This window comes from Nerophis ophidion, linkage group LG13 (genome assembly GCF_033978795.1).
Source record: "Nerophis ophidion isolate RoL-2023_Sa linkage group LG13, RoL_Noph_v1.0, whole genome shotgun sequence".
NCBI lineage: Eukaryota > Metazoa > Chordata > Actinopteri > Syngnathiformes > Syngnathidae > Nerophis > Nerophis ophidion.
Window position 1 is genome coordinate 43,899,665 of NC_084623.1, and position 21,672 is coordinate 43,921,336.

Sequence of the window (21,672 nt, forward strand, 5' to 3'; positions counted from 1 at the left end):
GACTGAATGTCAATGTCTGCAAATCCCCTGTCATCCTGTGGACTGTCAAATTGTTCAATCAGCAATCGTTAGCAAGCCTCATGCAAATGGGATGTATCACCTTGTGATGAACTGACCTGTGGTTCTCCAAGGAATACAGACGGCACTTTCAGATTACTAAATAGAGAATCTTGTGACTAATTGTAATTGATTACTAAATAGAGAAACTTGTGACTAATATTATCTGTCATTTGGTCGGTACTGAGAAGGCCTTTATGTTTACATACTATACATGCTGTTTCATTGAAAACAATACACCAGAAAATAGCTTCCCCAATATATAATGTAATATGTCATATTTGTTGACATTATAATTTCTCATTAGAAGTTCTGCTGCTATAGTATATTGTAGGGTTGTACGGCAATGAAATCTAGAACATAGATGCTTGTTTCAATTAAACAGCTAGTGTGTAATAAGTACATTTTAACAACAAAATATTAGACTGGCTTATTCAACTTATTGGCAAAGACTACATCCTGGCTAAGGCAACACACTGCAGTCCTTACACTTCTGCCATCTAACGTCTTGGAATTGCAGCTGCATACAAAGTCTACTACAAGGGTGTCAAACCTATGGCCCCAGGGCCAGGTCAAGCCCGCAAACAGGTTTTATCCGGCCGGCTGGATGAGTTTGCTAAGTATAACAATTTACCTGGAATTTTTGAATGAAAGAAAAAACTGTTCTAGACGTGTCTACTGGATGTCGCAATAGCAATTCTTTGTATCTTTGTAGATGATGCTACATATGTACAAAAAAATAAACCACATGTTAGTACATCAGTTGAGAAAAATTATCAAACTACATAAATAACATACTGTAATTTGATTTTGATATACATTTTTTTATCTTCATAGATTTAAAATTAACACCAATGAGTTGACTGACGAACATTATCACATAATTTATTCAGAAAATATAAATAACGACAAATAAAGATAGAATGCTATTAACCGCAACATGTAAGTGTAAAAAAACCCCAACTACATTATGATTTGTACATTTTCAGAGAAATCAAAGAAAACAATCTGAAGTTGTCTTTATTTTTAAGTTATCGTGCCGTGATTTTACCAGTCCGGCCCACTTGGGAGTAGATTTTTCTCCATGTGGCCCCCAATCTAAAATTAGTTTGATACCTCTGGTCTACTAGATACTACAGTAGAGTACAGTCCATGCAAATGAGCCACATAAGTGTAAGAAAACAATATACCTACTGTACAGCCTAACTCAGTGCCATCCATCCATCCATCTTCTTCCGCTTATCCGAGGTCGGGTCGCGGGGGCAGCAGCCTAAGCAGGGAAGCCCAGACTTCCCTCTCCCCAGCCACTACGTCTAGCTCTTCCCGGGGGATCCCGAGGCGTTCCCAGGACAGCCGGGAGACATAGTCTTCCCAACGTGTCCTGGGTCTTCCCCTTGGCCTCCTACCGGTTGGACGTGCCCTAAACACCTCCCTCGGGAGGCGTTCGGGTGGCATCCTGACCAGATGCCCGAACCACCTCATCTGGCTCCTCTTAATGTGGAGGAGCAGCGGCTTTACTTTGAGTTCCTCCCGGATGGCAGAGCTTTTCACCCTATCTCTAAGGGAGAGCCCCGCCACACGGCGGAGGAAACTCATTTCGGCCGCTTGTACCTGTGATCTTATCCTTTCGGTCATGACCCAAAGCTCATGACCATAGGTGAGGATGGGAACGTAGATCGACCGGTAAATTGAGAGCTTTGCCTTCCGGCTCAGCTCCTTCTTCACCACAACGGATCGGTACAACATCTGCATTACTGAAGACGCCGCACCGATCCGCCTGTCGATCTCACGATCCACTCTTCCCCCACTCGTGAACAAGACTCCTAGGTACTTGAACTCCTCCACTTGGGGCAGGGTCTCCTCCCCAACCCGGAGATGGCACTCCACCCTTTTCCGGGAGAGAACCATGGACTCGGATTTGGAGGTGCTGATTCTCATTCCGGCCGCTTCACACTCGGCTGCGAACCGATCCAGTGAGAGCTGAAGATCCCGGCCAGATGAAGCCAACAGGACCACATCGTCTGCAAAAAGCAGAGACCTAATCCCGCGGCCACCAAACCGGAACCCCTCAATGCCTTGACTGCGCCTAGAAATTCTGTCCATAAAAGTTATGAACAGAATCGGTGACAAAGGGCAGCCTTGGCGGAGTCCAACCCTCACTGGAAACGTGTCCGACTTACTGCCAGCAATTCGGACCAAGCTCTGACACTGATCGTACAGGGATCGGACTGCCACAATAAGACAGTCCGATACCCCATACTCTCTGAGCACTCCCCACAGGACTTCCCGAGGGACATGGTCGAATGCCTTCTCCAAGTCCACAAAGCACATGTAGACTGGTTGGGCAAACTCCCATGCACCCTCAAGAACCCTGCCGAGAGTATAGAGCTGGTCCACAGTTCCACGACCAGGACGAAAACCACACTGTTCCTCCTGGATCCGGGGTTCGACTATCCGGCGTAGCCTCCTCTCCAGTACACCTGAATAAACCTTACCGGGAAGCCTGAGGAGTGTGATCCCACGATAGTTGGAACACACCCTCCGGTCCCCCTTCTTAAAGTGAGGGACTACCACCCCGGTCTGCCAATCCAGAGGTACCGCCCCCGATGTCCACGGGATGCTGCAGAGTCTTGTCAACCAAGACAGCCCCACAGCATCCAGAGCCTTAAGGAACTCCGGGCGGATCTCATCCACCCCTGGGGCCTTGCCACCGAGGAGCTTTTTAACTACCTCAGCAACCTCAGCCCCAGAAATAGGAGAGTCCACCACAGATTACCCAGGCACTGCTTCCTCATAGGAAGACGTGTTGGTGAGATTGAGGAGGTCTTCGAAGTATTCCTTCCACCTATCCACAACATCCGCAGTTGAGGTCAGCAGAACACCATCCGCACCATACACGGTGTTGACAGTGCACTGCTTCCCCTTCCTGAGGCGGCGGATGGTGGTCCAGAATCGCTTCGAAGCCATCCGGAAGTCATTTACCATGGCTTCCCCAAACTCTTCCCATGTCCGAGTTTTTGCCTCTGCTACCGCTGAAGCTGCACACCGCTTGGCCTGTCGGTACCTGTCCACTGCCTCTGGAGTCCTATGAGCCAAAAGAACCCGATAGGACTCCTTCTTCAGCTTGACGGCATCCCTGACCGCTGGTGTCCACCACCGGGTTCTAGGATTACCACCACGACAAGCACCAACTACCTTGCGGCCACAGCTCCGATCAGCCGCCTCGACAATAGAGGTGCAGAACATGGTCCACTCGGACTCAATGTCCTAACTCAGTGTTAAATGTTAAATAAATACAATTTGAACGTACAGAGAAGTCCCAAAAATGTTGTTCTAAATACTTTTGAGTATCGGTATCAACTCCCAGGTTCCTGGAATTGGTACCGTATCGTTCAAAAATTGAAAGGTACCCGTCCTTAGTTATTATTCGCTCAGTGTTCAGATCATTGCAAAGAGTAAGGAGAGGCTGACTGGTGTCCTTGTGATGCTGTTACCAAGTTTTGAGTAAATAAATGATGTGCATTTAATCAAAACATTAAACAAATGTTTGTGTATGGCATCCTAACAATAAAACTGTATTTGTGTCAAAATGTTTGGGTCCTTTTGAAATAAAATTATGCAAGGAAGTCATTTAATAAGGTTAAACAAAAATCCAAAATGGGGTTAATCTGATTTAAAAAAAAATTGTCTCAGCACTGATTAATATAGGAGTTTCACAAATAAAACTTGTTCTGTCATTATTGCAGGTGTAAAACAGCCTGTAAGATTAGAAGAAAAGTAGTTACCTAATGGCCGGGGGCCAAAAATGCGCAAATTTATTACACAGGGTTTTCCTTTGACCTACTTCGGTTTCTGGCTGCCGCCTTAAATTTCTCATGTACATCAATTTTAGATGAGGCCTGAGTGATTGGCTCTGCTTTACCCTTCCTTCTCTCTCTCACTCTCTCTCTCTCTCTCTCTCTCTCTCTCTCTCTCTCTCTCTCTCTCTCTCTGTCTCTCTCTCTCTCTCTCTCCCTCTCTCTCTCTCTCTCTCCCCCAGTTCTCCAGGAGGCCGTCAGTACCAGAGATCCGGAGCTGGTGCGTCTGGTGCTGCGTCACCGTGACTACCAGAGGACCGCTAAGAGATTGGCGGGCATTCCCGTCCTGCTGGAACGACTGCGCCAAGTGGGATTTCACACAAACACGCACATTTCACGCACACATTGACTCAACTCACGTGATAGGCGTGCAAGCAGTGGCACATTGATCTAAATAATGCATTTATTTCAGTTTTACATATTTATTACCTGTAAAACTATATATTCCTAGCTTTTTTTTAAAAACATAAATAACTTATTAGACTTGGGGGATGCAGTCAGATGCAGCAACACTCATCGCTGCTTGTTATTCTATTTTTACTTAACTTCCATGAGGGATTTGTTGAATTTTACAGTGTCAAGTGCTGAGTAGCCAAAAATTATACTCAAGTAAGAGTACTGTTACTTTAGAGCAGTGCTTCTCAAACAGTGGGGCGGGCAGTAGCGCAATAGCGTATATGTTGACACATACCGATAAAAAAAATAAACATTCTCTTTGGACTGGCGTGAAAAAATGATGTCCCCAGGAAAAATTTTACTCTGAGCAAGTGACAAATGGCCTCTTTAATGCAATGCTTCTTAAATAGTGGGGTGCCATGAGGTGCCGGGGGAAAGGGGCGTGAGAGGCAATAGCTTAATAGAATCTTTAGTGTTCGTAAGTAACTATCTTGACATAAAAAAATAAATAAAATTCAGGGGGTTGTAAAAAAATGAGGGCCCCTACGGTGGGGCGTGACAGAAAATAATTGCTTTAGAGTAATATGGTTCAGGTAAATAGTCATCCTAATAATTACTTGAATAAGTATTCATTGGAAAAGAATACTCAAGTACAGACGAACTGGTGAGTAATTTATTGATATAATTTTTCTGAGGGAACTCTCCTGAGTGAATAAATAAAGTACTATCCATCTATCTATCTATAATCATTAAGTTTTTAGTTTCTTTTGTCCTGTCCAGCATCAATAAAGTACCATCCATCTATCTATCTATAATCATTAAGTTTGTTTTTTTTGTCCTGTCCAGCTACTTATGCAAATCATATTGTTGATGTAGATGCCCATATTGGTTGTTTAGCTCGGTTGGTAGAGTGGCCGTGCCAGCAACTTGAGGGTTCCAGGTTCAATCCCCGCTTTCGCCATCAGTCATTGCCGTTGTGTCCTTGGTTTACATATAACTTGGATATTGCATTTCACTATGTAAAAGCACTTTGAGTCACTAGAGAAAAACGCTATATAAATATAATTCCCATCACTGTACAAATTAATTTACAAAAGAGAAATGTGGGGTACTGCTCTTGTTAAATGCCCATCCATTTTCTAACGCGTATTCCCTTTGGGGTCACGGGGGGCGCTGGTGCCTATCTCAGCTACAATCGGGCGGAAGGTGGGGTACACCCTGGACAAATCTCCACCTCATCGCAGCTCTTGTTAAATCTATTTATATTATCATTTGGTGCAGCCAGGCCAGAGCAGGAGGGGATAGAATAAGAAAAAAAGGAAGACAGAGGGGGAAATTGTGGGGACAAGAGGGGGATAAGACAGAGAGACAACAACAACAGCAAACACAACAATAACAACAACAACAACAGAACAACATGAGCAAATCAGATATGTACAAATATGATGGTAAAAGTGATAGCAAAGAAGCAGTTAGTGAAATAAATAATAATACAGAAATGACAATCAAAGTTATTACACTACAAATGGAGCAATACAAATACCAATAGAAATAGCACTATTTATAATAAATAATAACAATAATTACCTCATTCATCAACAATACATTCTTTCAAATGCAACAATACATATATATGTAATGATAACTTGAAATACAAAAGAAAGCAGATAAATGGAGGGGAAGAAAGAGAAGCCAGCTATATTAACCTTGTAGATTGTTATAGTAACCATAAGTTAAGCTTTGTCAGTGTGCCATGGGTTACCCAGTTTACCGCAAGGCAGCAACGTTAATATATGTTTGATGAAACGTGATTATTTGCATGAGTGTATGTAAGTATATGTACTTGTGTATGTATAGTATGTGTATATGTATGTTTGTACAGTGAATGTATATGTACATTATGTGTATATGTATGTTTGTACAGTGAATGTATATGTATAGTATTTGTATATGTATGTTTGTACAGTGAAAGTGCATGTGGATGTACAAAATTTTATTGTGTAGGTATGTACTCTATTTGTGTATATATGTGGGTGCGTAGGTACCTGTGTGTGTGAATATGTATGAATAAATGTGTGTATGTGAGTATATATGTGTATTTGTATGTACAATATTTTTGACTCCCAGTATGTGCGAGAGCCAGAGTACGGCCCCAGCCACCCAGAGAGCCCAACCCAAAACAACAACTAATTTTCAACAGTACTTTAACTACAACAGTAGCTGTTGTGTGTGTGCGTGAGAGACAATACTACTGCATGTGCTGCAAAATATGCACATTTTAGAGTCAATTATGGTGTCATCACAGGACTAATGTTAGCATATGCACAGCTAAAACTGAAAAAAAAAGCTACAATTTACAGCAACATGTTTTCTGTCGGGCTTCACGGTGGAAGAGGGGTTAGTGCGTCTGCCTCACAATACGAAGGTCCTGCAGTCCTGGGTTCAAATCCAGGCTCGGGATCTTTCTGTGTGGAGTTTGCATGCTCTCCCCGTGAATGCGTGGGTTCCCTCCGGGTACTCCGGCTTCCTCCCACTTCCAAAGACGTGGACCTGGGGATAGGTTGATTGGCAACACTAAATTGGCCCTAGTGTGTGAATGTGAGTGTGAATGTTGTCTGTCTATCTGTGTTGGACCTGCGATGAGGTGGTGACTTATCCAGGGTGTACCCTGCCTTCAGCCCGATTGTAGCTGAGATAGGCGCCAGCGCCCCCCGCGACCCCATTAGGGAATAAGCGGTAGTAAATGGATGGATGGATGGATGTTTTCTGTCGGGCTTCACGGTGGCAGAGGGGTTAGTGCGTCTGCCTCACAATACGAAGGTCCTGCAGTCCTGGGTTCAAATCCAGGCTCGGGATCTTTCTGTGTGGAGTTTGCATGCTCTCCCCGTGAATGCGTGGGTTCCCTCCGGGTACTCCGGCTTCCTCCCACTTCCAAAGACGTGGACCTGGGGATAGGTTGATTGGCAACACTAAATTGGCCCTAGTGTGTGAATGTGAGTGTGAATGTTGTCTGTCTATCTGTGTTGGACCTGCGATGAGGTGGTGACTTGTCCAGGGTGTACCCTGCCTTCCGCCCGATTGTAGCTGAGATAGGCGCCAGCGCCCCCCGCGACCCCATTAGGGAATAAGCGGTAGTAAATGGATGGATGGATGTTTTCTGTCGTTAGGTCTGGAAATCTTGCAGGCTGAAATGTGAACATTTCTACTGACACAGATGATACACGTGTTATTTTTTTTGTAAGTTATTGACATCGCCTTGCATGACGTCATCTCAATTTTACAGTGTGTCGTTTGCGTGCGATCATGTGACTGCCAGGGCCTCTTTCGATTGGTGAAAGGGAGTCAAACGTCACTCGTGCTAATGTTGGGTTAGTGAATGCGTTTCTTTGCAAACAGTAAGCAATATCCATCCATCCAATTTCTACCGCTTGTCCCGTTCAGATAAATATAGTGCTGATATGAATAAATGTAACTCTTTGCCATTGAGGCATTCCCTTTAATCTTCATTTTACTGCACACAGTTACATAAAGTTACATGTCATTAGGTACACCAGGATGTTCATGTAAGGAACCATAAGTGGCCATGTGGTAATAACATGGTGGTCAGCTGGTGCATAATAAGGAACAAATCATCGATTTTATCCGGAACATTCCCTCCTTTCTGTCAGTCTGGATTCCAGCCATCATCACACAAGAAAACAGATTTCCTTCTCTGCTATGAGCCCCTTGTTCATCTGGTATCTTTTTTTTCTCTTGCATCTTTTCTTCCCCTCCCAACCAGCTGATCTTCTTCTTGCCAATGTTTAACTTTGTTTAATGCACATTTGATAGGAAGTCGGGGGTTTCAAGATCAAGCGCACTATTTGACTATAGGCATGGGTTTGAATATCAAACACGTTCTTTGCCCTTTGACAAAGAGAAGAGGCAATTTTATGTAGATTAGCGATGCCTTGAGGCTTGCACTGATGGAAAAGGATGACATTCCAGGTCAGGTTGGTCTCAATCACGGCAGCATGCAAATGACTACAAATGCCGTGTGTTCCATACAATGCTGAGCCAAGATGTTAGGCCACCACTAGTCAGGGTTTTGTGCAGGACTGAAATCTATTAGTCGGGTGGTCTGATAATGTAATCATTGAATTTGTAACAAAAAACATGAAACGGATTTCGAACACAACAAACCAAAAATGAATGGTGTCCTGAATACCGATATTGGCCCTTTTGAGTATCGGCCATTACGATATTAATCCGATTCGATATAAGCACAAACCATAGATTATACTTTGATTATTTTGTAGCATGAATGTTAAAAAAGGCTTTAACAAGTGAACTTACTTAAAGAACAATGATAAGTATTAAAAAGACTAACCTCATGACGGATTTATGCTTTTAAAATGTAGTGTTAATTTATTATTTGGAGACACCGAGTGGTCACAATAATTCATAAATTTAATGATGGGGAAATGTTTGTTACTGGATACTTTTTATTAGGCTTCTGCCTTGGTTATTTTGTATCTGTAAGTAATATGCAACTATAATTATTTGTCATTTGTCATGTTTTAGACAGCAATATTGTTCAATTAAGGACACATTTCATATGTCTAGCTATTGTCTGCTGAGCTGTTGATTAAGTACTAGCTCCTAGTAGCCTGTAGTCAACCATGTTTACATATTTTGTAAATGACTTCACCAAAACACAGGAAAAGACAAACCTTGTGTGCTTATTGGTGGGACATTTAGCAGTTAATTGGCTAATAAACACGCTGCAGGACTGCTGGTATCGGAGCTTCTATCTGAGATTTTAGATGCGAGCCGACACTTGTTTTTTTTTTTGCTGGTATCAGATTTGATATTCATAGCTGCTCTGAGATCGTTAGGTCGTGAGTTCAAATCCCGGCCGAGTCATACCAAAGACTATATAAAAATGGGACCCATAACCTCCCTGCTTGGCACTCAGCATCAATGGTTGGAATTGGGGGTTACATCACCAAAATGATTCCTGAGCACAGCCACCGCTGCTGCTCACTGCTCCCCTCACCTCCCAGGGGATGAACAAGGGGATGGGTCAAATGCAGAGGTTAATTTCCCCACATCTAGTATCTGTGTGTGACTCTCAGTGGTACTTTAACTTTAACTTTGATTAACTTTGCTTTGTTTGATTTTCACATTCTCATATGTTTGGAACTACAAATGGAATTGCATCTTCTGCTTCTTTTTGTCATTAATTTTTTTTTCCCGTTGCATAAGAAAACCTGAACGTGAGAGGTTTTTAAATGGGGGAGGGACTGCACTCGATTCACTAGATTTGCCGCTAGTCACTGCACATCGCGCTGTGTCACTCAATCGCAGATTTCTTTTTAAAGCATACGTTACAGCTCTTAGTCGAAAATTGCATTTTTAAGCGTAGAAATGGCTAAATGAACTAAAAATATCAATACCACAGTCATCATCATCAGCCGTTGTCAGTCCACTGCTGGACGAAAGCCTCAGCATGTTTCTGCCATTTGGCGTATTTTTCATGCTGGTTATTAGCCTACACCTTCCACGCTGGCTTGGTGCGGGTAGGAAGGGTTATTTTATATCAGAGCTCCTTCTCCTAGACTAATTGCCTTACTGGGCTGTTGAACTTATTCTGTCCTGTTTGTTGTCCGCGCCCCATTTACCCAGGGACCCGCTCAGCTTTATGGCGCTGACCGCCCGCCAGTCACAAGAGAAGGTGCAAACGGTTCTTTGTGTGCATTTTATAGACGTTAGTTGGGACTCACTAACCCCACACACAACCTCCCATCTCATGCCTGGATGTAGTTTAACGTCATACCCAGGACACTTAACGTAATACCACAGTAGCAGTGTGTAAATGAGAGCAAACCAATCAGAGCCCACTGTGTGGTATCGTGGCCACTGATTGGCTCAGCCTCAAGGACCATTACTATGTTGGATTAAATGAGTGTAAAGATGACTATGTGGGTGTTATTTAATCTTTATAGGGCCCTCATGATGTTAAAACCCTATTTAGAAGATCATAAACAAGTTTCAGTCACAGTCTATCAACATATTTTATTTAGAATTAATTATTCCTACTTCGTTGACATTCATTAACCACAGTCAGGCCCACAACTGTGACGGTATCGTGGCATTGTCATGTGGATGGTGCTCTTCCAAGACGCAGATCGGGCTCGGACACAGCATACAGGTAAGAAATAAAGATTTATTTAAACTAAAACAGGCTAGGAACAGAAACTCTGGTGCTAATGCAGAAAAGGCAAACAAAGAGCTACTAGCATGTGAGCTAGGGAAACAAACAAAACATTTGCACGAGGCACGACAGGTAAAACAAAGAACTAGCATATGAGCTAGTAAACACAAGAGGCTAAGCGTGGAAGCTAGCGAGTACCAAAACAGAGTTTTACCAGAGTAGGGAGTCCACGATGTCACTGATTGCGCGTAGCAAACTCGACGAGCCGAGGACGAGTAAATGAAACAGGCAGGTTAAATAGAGTCTCTAATGAAAAGCAGGTGTGCTAACAAAGGCAGGTGGGACAAATCAGAAACCATGGTGACAACAACAAACAAGGAAGTGCACAGGCTAAGAATCGGAAGAGTCAAACAACAAACAAGAAACACAAAAGACTCAAAACCCAAAACCATATATGATCCGGGAGGCAAATCATAACACACAACCAATTAACAGATTTCTTCTGCTGCGTCTTCTTATTCTCTGGCATGCCAGATGCTTTAAAATGTGTCCATGAGCAGGTATTGGTAAATGTATTTGCCTTCAAATTTGCATTTATTATTATTATGAAATATGAAATGTATATTACAATGTTGAAACAACGGATGGACATGCAGCCAAGCTCTCACACACAGTATCTGCTTGTGTAACAGTCCCCGGTGTAGACACACTCTTCCATACTCATGTGGTTGACAGCAAGCCCCCATACTTACACAACGTGCACTCAAGCACACACTTGCAAATGTCACGCCTCCGCTGCTCTCACCCACATCATTATCTGTCGATCATGTGCTATTATTTATTGCACATAATACACAAGCAACTTTTTGTGCCAGCCTCACCTCCTTTGGCAGGCATTGTTTAGTCTATTCACTCTCCATTGTTTTCTCCTCATTCACCATCTTTAAAGTCATTGTTTTGCCAATTGTATGTTTCTATCAATGGCTTTGACATTACCAGTGGTTGCATCATTTGTTCTCTGCAGGCCCAGGATTTCTATGTGGAGATGAAATGGGAATTTACCAGCTGGGGTGAGTGCATCGTTTTCATTACAGTCACTGAAGCAGGACAGTTGCATCCCTCCGTCCACCCTTTCATCCCTACATCCATCGGTCCATCCTTCCATTGACCATCTGTCCATCCTTTCTTCCATCCATTCATCTGTCTGTCCGTCCATCCTTTCATCCATTCATCTGTCCATCCATCCATGCATCCATGTTCTACCGCTTGTCCCTTTTTGGGGTCGCTGGGGCTGCTGGAGCCTATCTCAGCTGCATTCGGGCGGAAGGCGGGGTACACCCTGGACAAGTCACCACCTCATCACACGGCCAACACAGATAGACAGACAACATTCACACTGACATTCACACACTAGGGCCAATTTAGTGTTGCCAATCAACTTATCCCCAGGTGCATGTCTTTGGAAGTGGGAGGAAGCCGGAGTACCCATCATTCATTTATCCATCTATCTCTCCATTCATCCATTCATCCATCCACCCATAGGTCCATGCATCCACCATCCATACTTCCATCATTCAGCAGTCCATCCATTCATCCATCAATCGGTTCATCTATACTCCATCATCTATCCAACCTTCCACCAGTCCATCTCCCCTTCCATTTGTCTACCCACCTGTTTGTTGGTCCATCCCTTCATCCATTCATCTGTCCATCCATCGTCCATCCAACTGTCCACCCATTCTTTCATCCATTCATCTGTCCATTCATTTACCCATCCATCAATCCTTCCATCCCCCGTCTGTTTCTCCATCCTTTCTTCCACCCACCTATCCATTCATCCATCTATCCGTTCATCCATCCATCTGTCCATGGTTAGATGGACAGATGGATTAATCCATCCATTAATTTACCTGTCAGTCCATCCATCATCAATCTATCCATCTATTCACCTACCTGTCATCCAACAGTTCACCCATTTGCCTGTCCAGCCTTACATTATTTCATCCGTCCGTCCATCCATTCATCCCTCCATCCATCCATCCATCCATCCATTATCCACCCATCCACCCTTCTTTCCATCCATTAATCTGTCTGTCCTCCCAGCCATCATCCATCCAACTATCCACCCATCCCTCTATCCTTTCCTCAATATGTCCATTCATCCAATCTGTCTATCCTTCCGTTCATCCATCCACCTATCCTTCCATCCATCTGCCCATCTATCTGTCCATCCATCCATCTGTTCATCCATGCCCCGATATATCCAGCCTTCCGCCAGTCTATCTGTCCATCTTTCCATACCTTCATCCGTCTGTCCATCTTTCCATCTATCTGTCCATCCATCCATCCTTGCATCTATTAATCTGTCTGTCCTCCACCTGTCTGTCTATCCATCCTTTCATCCATTCATCCGTCCATCCATCCATGTATCTACCCACCTGTCCGTCTGTCCATCCTTCTATCATTCATCTGTCCATCCATCACTCATTTACTGTCCCCCATTTATCCATCCACCATCTGTTGGTGCATCCGTCGTTCCTTCCATCCATCTATCATTCATCCATCTGTCCGCTCATCAATCCATCTAAGGTCTGTCCCTCCACCTGTCTGTCAAATCTTCCATCAGTTTATTCATCCATCCATGTGTAAATCCTTACATCTGTTTGTCAATCCATTCATCCATCTTTCCATCCTCCCATCATCTGTCAATACATCATCCATCCATTAATGTATCTATCCATCTATTCTTCTCACAATCCATTCATCCATCCATCCGCTCATCCATCCATATGTCCATCCATTCAAACATCCAACCATCCACTGTATAAAAGTGACTTGAATGCAGTGTTGTAGACATTTAGAATTGAACTGCAATATGTATTTGTCCTTAGTGCCCCTCGTGTCTCGTATCTGCCCGAGCGACACGTACAGGGTTTGGAAGAGTGGCCAGTGTCTCCGTGTTGACACTACCCTGACTGGATTTGAACAAATGACCTGGCAGAGAGGAAACCGAAGCTTCATTTTCAGGGGACAAGGTCAGAGCTTTTACAACAGCCATCTTATGTTTGTGTAATATAGTACAATAGTACCTCTAGTTGGCATTGCCAGTGTCACAGTGAACCCCGTAAGATCCGACCACAACATCCAGTGTCCCAATCTCTAGCTTGTTAGCTAATAGCTAACCATACAACAAGAAGAAGCGGATGATAGCCATTGCATTAAAGGAAGAAATAATTAAAAGAGGTGATCGTGTAGCCGACTGGGTGAAGTAGTACAAGCGTAGCTCTGCTAGTCTGTACCATGCTGAAGCACAATGAGTCGATTAGGCCAGCAGCTTTATTTAAACACATGAAGCCGCTGATGGTGTGTTTGACAAAGAAGCAGCTCTCAGGTGATACTGTAGAAATCGTCTTTACATGATTAATGCTGTACATTAATACTACATTACTTCATAAAACTACTGTAATTGATAATGGTACATTCAACTGTATTGTTTTTCATACAATCTTTTGTATTTAGAAGTTAATGTTCAACTTATCAAAAAAAAAAAACATGTTACATGTTGAAACTGTATTTTGGGGGCCCTAAACGGAACACGTTAATTTAATTTAATTTCTTGGGGAACATTAATTTGAGTGTTACGAGTAGAGATGTTTCAATCAGAGTTTTATGTTGCTAATTCCGATACCTGTCATCCGTGAGTGAGATCGACCGATACCAATATTGATTGCATACACAGTATTAACTATAAGTTTTTCAACATATTTATGGTGAATGCTATTGAAAATAACAGCACAATAATTGAATTAGTTCCCTATTTAATTTAATTACATACAATTATTTGAGCAAAACTACTACTACAAATACTACTACTGTTACTACTACTATTACTACTACTACTACTATTATCTACTTTTCATTTATATCCTTTGGTTTTTGCCTCTTAAAGTACTCTTGTGTACAGGGAATCATTCTGAGTTGGTGAACATTAACAAAAACAACAAAAAATATTTTGATCATTTTAATCGTTATAGACTCTTGTTAATCTGTTCATTTTCTGTTAATATCTGCTTATTTTCTGTTGTAACATTGTTCCATCTACATTTCTTAATTTTTTCATTGTGTAATTTAAAGCTATCTTAGTGTTTTGCTTAGCTATTAGCATGCCTGCTCCTGGCTCGCTTTTAAAGTATAACAATGTTTAGCCTCACCCTCCAGTGATAATGTTACATGATAGTGTTACTTAAAATACTAAGAAATGCAGTTTATTTTCCGTTAAGGAGGTGATTATTATTAGCTTATGTGAGCGGTTCCACACTGTGCATAGAGACGCATTATTAGCTGCTAGCCACTTGTCTGGTGGGGGTCTAAAAATAAATAATGTCAGCCAAAGAGGATCGGCGTCTGAAATCGGCATTAAAAGGCATCAATCAATGGTAATAATCCGCATATCCATAGTTACAAGCTTTAGGTACCACTGGAAGTTAGTTTGGCGGCATGAGTCCAAAATAGTATTTGTAAATCACATGTTTCACTGGACATATAAGTGTGAAATAAAGGCAATCCCCAGAGGAATGAGATGTCTGTGTTTTTCCAGGATGATGCTTTATGCTCCTGCCTTTTTAGATCTTTTCACAACTTGTCCTATACATACTCATCTCCCCTGGCCCCAACACTACTCATTTTATTGTTATCTTTGCTTCTCTTTCATGTGATAAAATTGTTTTTTTAGCGACAGCTTTCATTTATGAGGCTCTGTTTCTTTCCTATTTTACGTTTTTAGTATTTGTTCTCCCTATATCAAATATTCTCACTTTACATGCTTAATTTCTTAAGAACACTTAATGTACATTGTCCTCTGACTCCATTGTGGCCTGACTCCCATCTCTCAGACTCCAACGCAGAGGTGATGGAGGTCGACCACGACAGGCAGCTGGTGTTCTGTGAGACCTTGTGCGTCTCGTCTCTCACTGCGCTTTCACCTGGCCGGGGTAAAGGCGGCGCCTGCAACAGTACAACGGCCGGTCTGGGGCTCCTTGGGGGAGTCCAGCCCAGTGATGAGCAGGTGGCGGGACGGCTCTCTGCCCCCGTGGTGACCACTCAGCTGGACACTCGCAACATCGCCTTTGAAAGGTCAGATGCAGCAATTCTAAACAAATGTAAAACTAATGCTCAACTTATCATTTTATTCTGGAATGGAGATACATGTTGCACACAAAGATTCACACTATAGACTCTATTTCAGACTTGAAATTTGTTGTACATATATATAATAAATATATATGTGTGATTATATATATATATATACATATATATATAGATATGTTTATATATATATGCTTGTATATACGTGTATATGTGTTTATATATATATTAAATATATGTGTTTATATATACATATATATATGTATATATGCAGTGGGGCAAAAAAGTATTTAGTCAGCCACCGATTGGTGGATACATGGATGATACAGCAGAAGATTGGGAGAATGTCATGTGGTCAGATGAAACCAAAATAGAACTTTTTGGTATAAACTCAACTCGTCGTGTTTGGAGGAAAAAGAATACTGAGTTGCATCCCAAAAACACCAGACCTACTGTGAAGCATGGGGGTGGAAACATCATGCTTTGGGGCTATTTTTCTGCTAAAGGGACAGGACGATTGATCCGTGTTAAGGAAAGAATGAATGGGGCCATGTATAGTGAGATTTTGAGCCAAAACCTCCTTCCATCAGTGAGAGCTTTGAATGGTTGACCAAATACTTATTTTCTACCATAATTTACAAATAAATTCTTTAAAATTTAAAGTGGGAAAACTTGCACAGCCGGTGGCTGACTAAATACTTTTTTACCCCACTTTATGTATGTATATACATATATGTATATATGTAATATATATATATGCTGACGGGATCTGGCTCACGGGCTGTAGTTTGGGGACCTTTAATCGAACTAAAGCCAGTGACGTATAGTGTACAGAATTAACCTGTTTTTCTGTGTACACTTAGGAAGTACAATTTTATATTCACATTTTTGTAATTTCTTAATTTTTCTGCTTTTTATATAAATGCATGCATTTTATTCGTAGTGATTCTTTGTGTATTGTTTTCTGTATTTTTAAAATGCTTTTATGCGAAGTAGTAATGTTATTGTCAAAGCATAGGAATACGGCACTGTCACGCCAAATTTCTTCCCCCTTACAAAAACCTCCCCTCCCCATTTACTTCCGGGGTCATGATTAATACAGACGTTTTGTTAACGCTATATTATAAAAATATAACACTATATTATAAAAATACAGACGTTTTGTTAACGCTATTTTATGAAAAAAAATTAAATACAAATTTACAAACACAAGCTATGGGATGACAAATATACTTCCGGGGTCACATTTCCTCTTATGTCATCCCATAGCTTGTGTTTGTAAACTGTTTTTTAATTTTTTTTATAATATAGCGTTAACAAAACGTCTGTGTTTTTATAATATAGCGTTATATTTTTTATAATATAGCGTTAACAAAACGTCTGTATTAATCATGACCCCGGAAGTAAATTGGGGGGAAGGTTTTTGTAGGGAGAAGAAATTTGGCGTGACAGCACCACTTTATAGAATGTTTACAATGAAAACAAAAACAGTCAATATTTCGTAATTATTCCTACCAATAGAGTAATATTGGTGTAAATTTAAATGATTCTGATCTACATCTACTACATCTACGACTACCAATAATTGTTACCTTGATTAAAAAAAAAAAAAAAACAACTATAAAAACAAACCAGTATTTTGAATAGATCTTTGAAAGGAACTGCTCCTAAAGATCTGGCTTCCCTTAAAGAGCCTTAAATCCCATCTCTATTCTGGAGCTCAATCTAACTTAAAACAGTCACTTTTATTTCAAATGTTGATCCAAAATCGGAGGAAAACATGAATATTTTAGAAAAGTATGTTATTTTTATACATTTTTATGGTCTTCTTAATTACTTACGTTTATTTGCAATTTGTAGGTGGTCTTCAATATATTTGATGTACTATAGTTATTTTCTTTTTCTTATTATTTTTTTGTGTGTAATGAGATTTTTCAAATATGTAATGAAAGAAGGGAAACAATGTACAGTATATACAGTACTACAGTATATAATGGTTGACCAGCCCCAATTCTTATTCTTCACGGTGGCTTAACAGGGATTTACACCTTCTACTGTAATTGTATGGAAAGCCCTTTCAACGGACAATTTTACTTACTGCTGCTTTGTAACAGCTGTTAGTTTTTGGTTATTATTTCGGCACACAAAAAAAGGAAAGATATGAAGTCCAAGTTGAATAAGAGACAAAAGTCTAAATCTCAAGGCAAGTTGTAATTAATTAAATTTATCAGCTTAAGCTCCCTAGACACTTAAGCAATGTATTACTGCCCAATTAGAACTTCCTGTATTTAAACACACCACAGCACCTCACGATACTTATTTCTTGACGAAGTTCCTAGCACTTTGGACTGCAATGACAGAAAGGGACATTTTTTTTTTTGTAATGGAGATTGAGGCAAAAATAATAAGAACATTGTGAGGATTACAGAGTCTTGGAAAGAATTGATAGGATTATGATATTAAATTTTACTTTGTACCGTGCCAGTCATCATTTCTATTTGAAAATAAATAACATTTTCTGAGAAACAAGAACATGATGTATGATATATGCTCCTGATATATCTCTCCGTTACGCTACATGTGGGCAGCCACAAATTTCAGTCGAGTTTGACAGTTTCGAATTTAGAGCAGGCATTTCTTTCTTGGTCGGCAACTTGTCAGTCCATGGCGATGTAAAACTTGACCATGGACAATGACAGTGATGTTCGACTAGTTGTTTTTTTTAATCGATGGCTATGAAACGAAAAAGGGTAGATTTAAGTTATCTCTGCTTCTTCCTGGCCCTTTTCGGACATGCAGTAATGGAAATTGGAAATATGTGCTGTATCGTAATGTAAATGTATGCAGGTTTGACTTAAACTAACACCATAAGAATAGGCTCTAAACCACGCGTCGGGAACCTTTTTAGCTGAGAGAACCAAGAATCCAAATATTTTAAAATGTATTTCCGTAAGAGCCATATAAAAAAAATGTCAACACTGAACAACTAAATGTATGCCTTTTAAAGTAAGACCAACATTTCTAGAGTATAAAAGGTCTCTTATTCTTTGTAATAATATTGTTATTCTGAAGCTAACTGTGGAGGGGGCGTGGCCTGCGGGCCTGCAGCAAAGCGGGGTGTTGCCAGGATCAGCCTCGAAATCAGCGACAGATGCGTAGATGGCCCACCTTTGCCTTGTTATCTAATCACCTGTCGCTCTGTTATAAGCAGCAGCCAAGAGGAGAGACGGGGTTGAGGTTGGAGCCAGAGCACGAGCGAGAACGAAAGAGGAAAAGACAATTGCTAGGAAGCAACTGAGAGACTTATTGAAAAATAAAACAATATTGTAACCCTGAAACAGGCTCTCATGTCGGTGCTTGGTGGTCTGGAGAACCCCCAGGAGGGCAAGCCCAACACTAACCAATAATAAATACATAACTTCTTACCATTGACGCAACTTCTTGAACAGGTGCGTTAGTAAACGGATGGATGGATTCAAAATGCTTGAGAATTTTTTATATTTTGAGCGTTATTTTTAACACTGTGATTACAAGTGGAATTATTCATTACTTATCGTGTTACGCAATGTCAGCTCAGATTTATCCGAGAGCCAGATGCAGTCATGAAAAGAGCCACATCTGGCTCTAGAGCCATGGGTTCCCTACCCCTGCTCTAAACAGTCTGTCTTTAATATTACTTGTGAACACCCTAGTGCCGTGTTTTTTAACCAAAGGGTCAATAGTGAGCCGCGAGCGCCCTCTAGAAGACTGCCGAAAAACATCTGTTAATCAGCTGTGATTCGTCTAGACCAGTGGTCCCTAAACTACGGCTCGCAGGCCAGATATGGCCCGCCAGCATACAAAATCCGGACAGTGTGATTTATTTTTTTATTTTTTTTAATTATTATTTTTTTAATCTGTCCTTTCTAGCCCATCCGTCAATCCATTTTATACCACTTGTTACTCTCAGGGTCTCTTAACCGCTCAGGCAAATTATATTGTCTATATGTGCATTTTCCCATCGTGTGGCAAGTTCAGGGTCTTACAGTCAATTAGTGCAAGAAGGAAAAAAAAGGCAAAACTGTTGGGGAAATGTAATATATATATATATATATATATGTATATATATATTTGAATTTAATTAATTATTATTTTTTATTTTTTTTTAAAGCCCGGCCCCTGGCCACATTTTTTAACACAATGCGCCCCCCGGGTCAAAAAGTTTGGAGACTAGATGGCAGCAGTATACAGTTGTTATAGACCTTTTCAGCACTTGAGGCAGTTACGGGAATCTCAGACCAGAGTAGTGTATAAAGAGAGAGAAGTGTTTTGCCGCAAAAAATATTACTACAGTGTTGAAGCTGTATTTTCATTTGCACTTTAATTGTATCGACAGATTAGTTAAGAAACATATTCATTATTAATTTGGTTTATTTATTTCAGCCCAACATGAATTTACTGTATTGTAAATGTATGCTTCGTCAATCCCTCCTTATGCAGTATATCTAAAATGTATGATCTAAATAAATAATAATCTTAATTCAGTAGGTTAAATATATACATTGAATTAGATTAAAATCAAGAGTCCCATTGCTATTTTACTGTTAATTTTTTAGTTAAGAACCCTGCGAGAGGCTAAAGGGCACATTGCACATATTTAGAAAGTTGCGAACATGTTTTGATGCTCTAACTATGAAAATATCCAATTCCTAATTCTTACTTTGCGGAAATTAATTTACCACGGCCAGGCCCGCAACCAATTAACAGTAATAAACGAGGATGTACTCTATTCCTGTTGATGACCAGAAGTAGATATGGCTATGGGGGTCTGAGTGTGTGCATAAAAGACACAACCAATAAAAACTGTTCAAGTATGTTTTTAATTAAATATTAAGAAATAATGTATTATCAATCATTTGAAAGTTGCATAAAGATGTGTATTTACTATAGAGTATAATGTTTAAACAAAAATCAAAAAGATTACATTGACAACTACAATTCAGTTCGATCCAATATGTTCAATGTTACTGTACACTAAAATATGCTGGGTTTTTTTGGGGGGGGTTAGTTTTGGGTTAAATTTTGTAGTTATTTTTATGAAGAGCGATCAATTTTTGGGGTTATAAGGGTATTATTTCAACTAAATTTCTTGTATTTCAAAACTATGAACCAATTTTTTTTTTAATTAATGAGTAATGCATTTTTGGGTAAAAGGCTTTTTTTTTATTAAAAAGGTACTTTTTTCTTGAAGGGAATTTTATTAAGGATTAATGTCATTAACATTATTTACAATCAGACAACTTATGTACATGCATGCTGTATAGAACTACTATTGTCATGAACCACCACCCAGATCATGTTTGTGTAGTTTTTGACTCCCTCAGTTCCTGTTTTGAGCACCCCTCGGTTTGTGTTTTAGTTGCCATGACTGCAGATTGTTTTCACCTGCTTCTGATTAGTGTTTGTGACGCTCACCTGCTCCTTGGCACTAATCAGAGAGCTACTTATGCCCTGCTTTTCGCCACACTCAGTCTGGCTTTCTTATTTGCTTCCACGCAACAGTTACGACGGCTATTAATTTGAGTCCTGAGCTATGCTTTGCCTTTTTGTTTGCCTGTTTACATGCTAAGCTTTTCTTGTTCACTATTCCATTAGATTCCTGTGCTATCGGCACACTGGTGCTCTTTTGTTTGTATCCCGCATGATTTATAGACAACAAATCATTTCCTTACCTGCATTTTGCCTCCGTAGCCCCGTCTGCATCCTAGGAGAACGATCCACGCAGTAAAACGCGACACAGACTATGACCATACGGCAATTCTTGTAAAAAAAATGTCACTCATATCTTGCTTTTGAGTGTATTTTAATGGAATAAAAATAATGTTGATCAGTAGTTGGGAATCAGTCGGACAAACTTGCAGTAAAATGTATAATTTTTAACCAACTATTGGGTCAATGAGCCCAAAATTGCGCAACTCAATAGTTGGGTCTTGAATAACCCAACATTGTAGTGAGCATTACTCAGCTTTTGTGTGAAATAAA

The 21,672-nt window shown here is 40.6% G+C and overlaps 1 protein-coding gene across 1 annotated transcript in view; it reads left to right on the forward strand.

Moving 5' to 3' along the window:
• The window catches only part of LOC133564599 (ankyrin repeat domain-containing protein 13B-like), a 128,215-nt gene that overhangs the window by 77,191 nt on the left and 29,352 nt on the right, over positions 1 to 21,672 (forward strand). The window contains exons 4-7 of the mRNA XM_061919012.1: positions 4,097 to 4,221; positions 11,531 to 11,576; positions 13,398 to 13,541; positions 15,399 to 15,639. Of these exons, the coding sequence (XP_061774996.1) occupies positions 4,097 to 4,221; positions 11,531 to 11,576; positions 13,398 to 13,541; positions 15,399 to 15,639 (556 nt within the window). The remainder of the gene's footprint in view (positions 1 to 4,096; positions 4,222 to 11,530; positions 11,577 to 13,397; positions 13,542 to 15,398; positions 15,640 to 21,672) is intronic.